The sequence below is a fragment of the Sinocyclocheilus grahami genome, unplaced genomic scaffold (assembly GCF_001515645.1).
Source record: "Sinocyclocheilus grahami isolate Dianchi unplaced genomic scaffold, SAMN03320097.WGS_v1.1 scaffold460.1, whole genome shotgun sequence".
In the NCBI taxonomy this organism is placed as follows: Eukaryota; Metazoa; Chordata; class Actinopteri; order Cypriniformes; family Cyprinidae; genus Sinocyclocheilus; species Sinocyclocheilus grahami.
The window spans coordinates 263,526-264,515 of record NW_015505639.1 but is presented as its reverse complement, the minus strand read 5'-3'; the positions used below and the strand labels follow the sequence as shown (position 1 = coordinate 264,515).

At 38.3% G+C, this 990-nt stretch overlaps 1 protein-coding gene across 1 annotated transcript in view; it reads right to left on the bottom strand.

Moving 5' to 3' along the window:
- The window catches only part of LOC107552867 (1-phosphatidylinositol 4,5-bisphosphate phosphodiesterase beta-1-like), a 15,382-nt gene that overhangs the window by 10,749 nt on the left and 3,643 nt on the right, over positions 1 to 990 (bottom strand). The window contains exon 2 of the mRNA XM_016234905.1: positions 118 to 264. Coding sequence (XP_016090391.1) covers positions 118 to 264 — 147 coding nt within the window. The remainder of the gene's footprint in view (positions 1 to 117; positions 265 to 990) is intronic.

The following is a 990-nucleotide window of genomic DNA, read 5'->3' as shown; positions in this document are numbered from 1 at the left end:
AGCCATTTAAGCAGGTGCTGTAAAAAATCAAATGCATTATTATAACGAATTCTCTAATAAATTGTGTATTTGCATTCAGAGAGGAGTGTGTGTGTGTGTGTGTGTGTGTTGATGTACCTGTGAGGTAGGTGTTGTGGGACGAGTTGATGAAGTACTGAGAGAGAGGGAAGGTCATGTCTTCACTCTGGTCCAGTTTTTCTGGAGGAATGACGCTGTTCTCCTCACTGATCAGATACCTGGCGAAGCCCTCCACTGAGATCTGCCCTGTTACACAAATCAGATCAAAAAACTTCATGCATCACATCACATTTCAGTAGACAAGACTATAGGCATCACTTCAGGACCTTCAAACTGCAAAATTGCATTCACAACCCATTTGACTCCATTAACATGTTGTATTTTGACTGTTACTATCATTCAAAACATTGAGGTCGGTAAGATTTTTTTAATGCTTTTGAAAGAAGAGTCTTCTGCCCACCAAGGCTGCATTTATTTGATTAAAAATACAGTAAAAACAGCAAAATTGTGAAATATTATTACAATTTAAAATAACTGTTGTCTATGTGAATATCTGTTCAAATTTAAAGGGGTCATATGATGCTGCTAAAAAGAACATTATTTTGTGTATTTGGTGTAATGAAATGTGTTTATGCGGTTTAAAGTAAAAAAAACCACATTATTTTCCACATACTGTACATTATTGTTTCTCCTCTATGCCCCACCTTTTTGAAACGCATAAATTTTTACAAAGCTCATCGGTCTGAAAAAGCGAGGTATGCTGTGATTGGCCAGCTATCCAGTGCGTTGTGATTGGCTGAATACCTCAAGCGTGAGACGGAAATGTTACGCCCCTCACATACTGTTGATGCCGTGTCCTGGCCGGAGCACCGAGACAAAAACATAAAACCCATTACAAACGAGGCATTTGTTGCATCCAGTGGGGACATAATTACTGATTATAATGACTTATACTGTCTTTTTACGCATTGC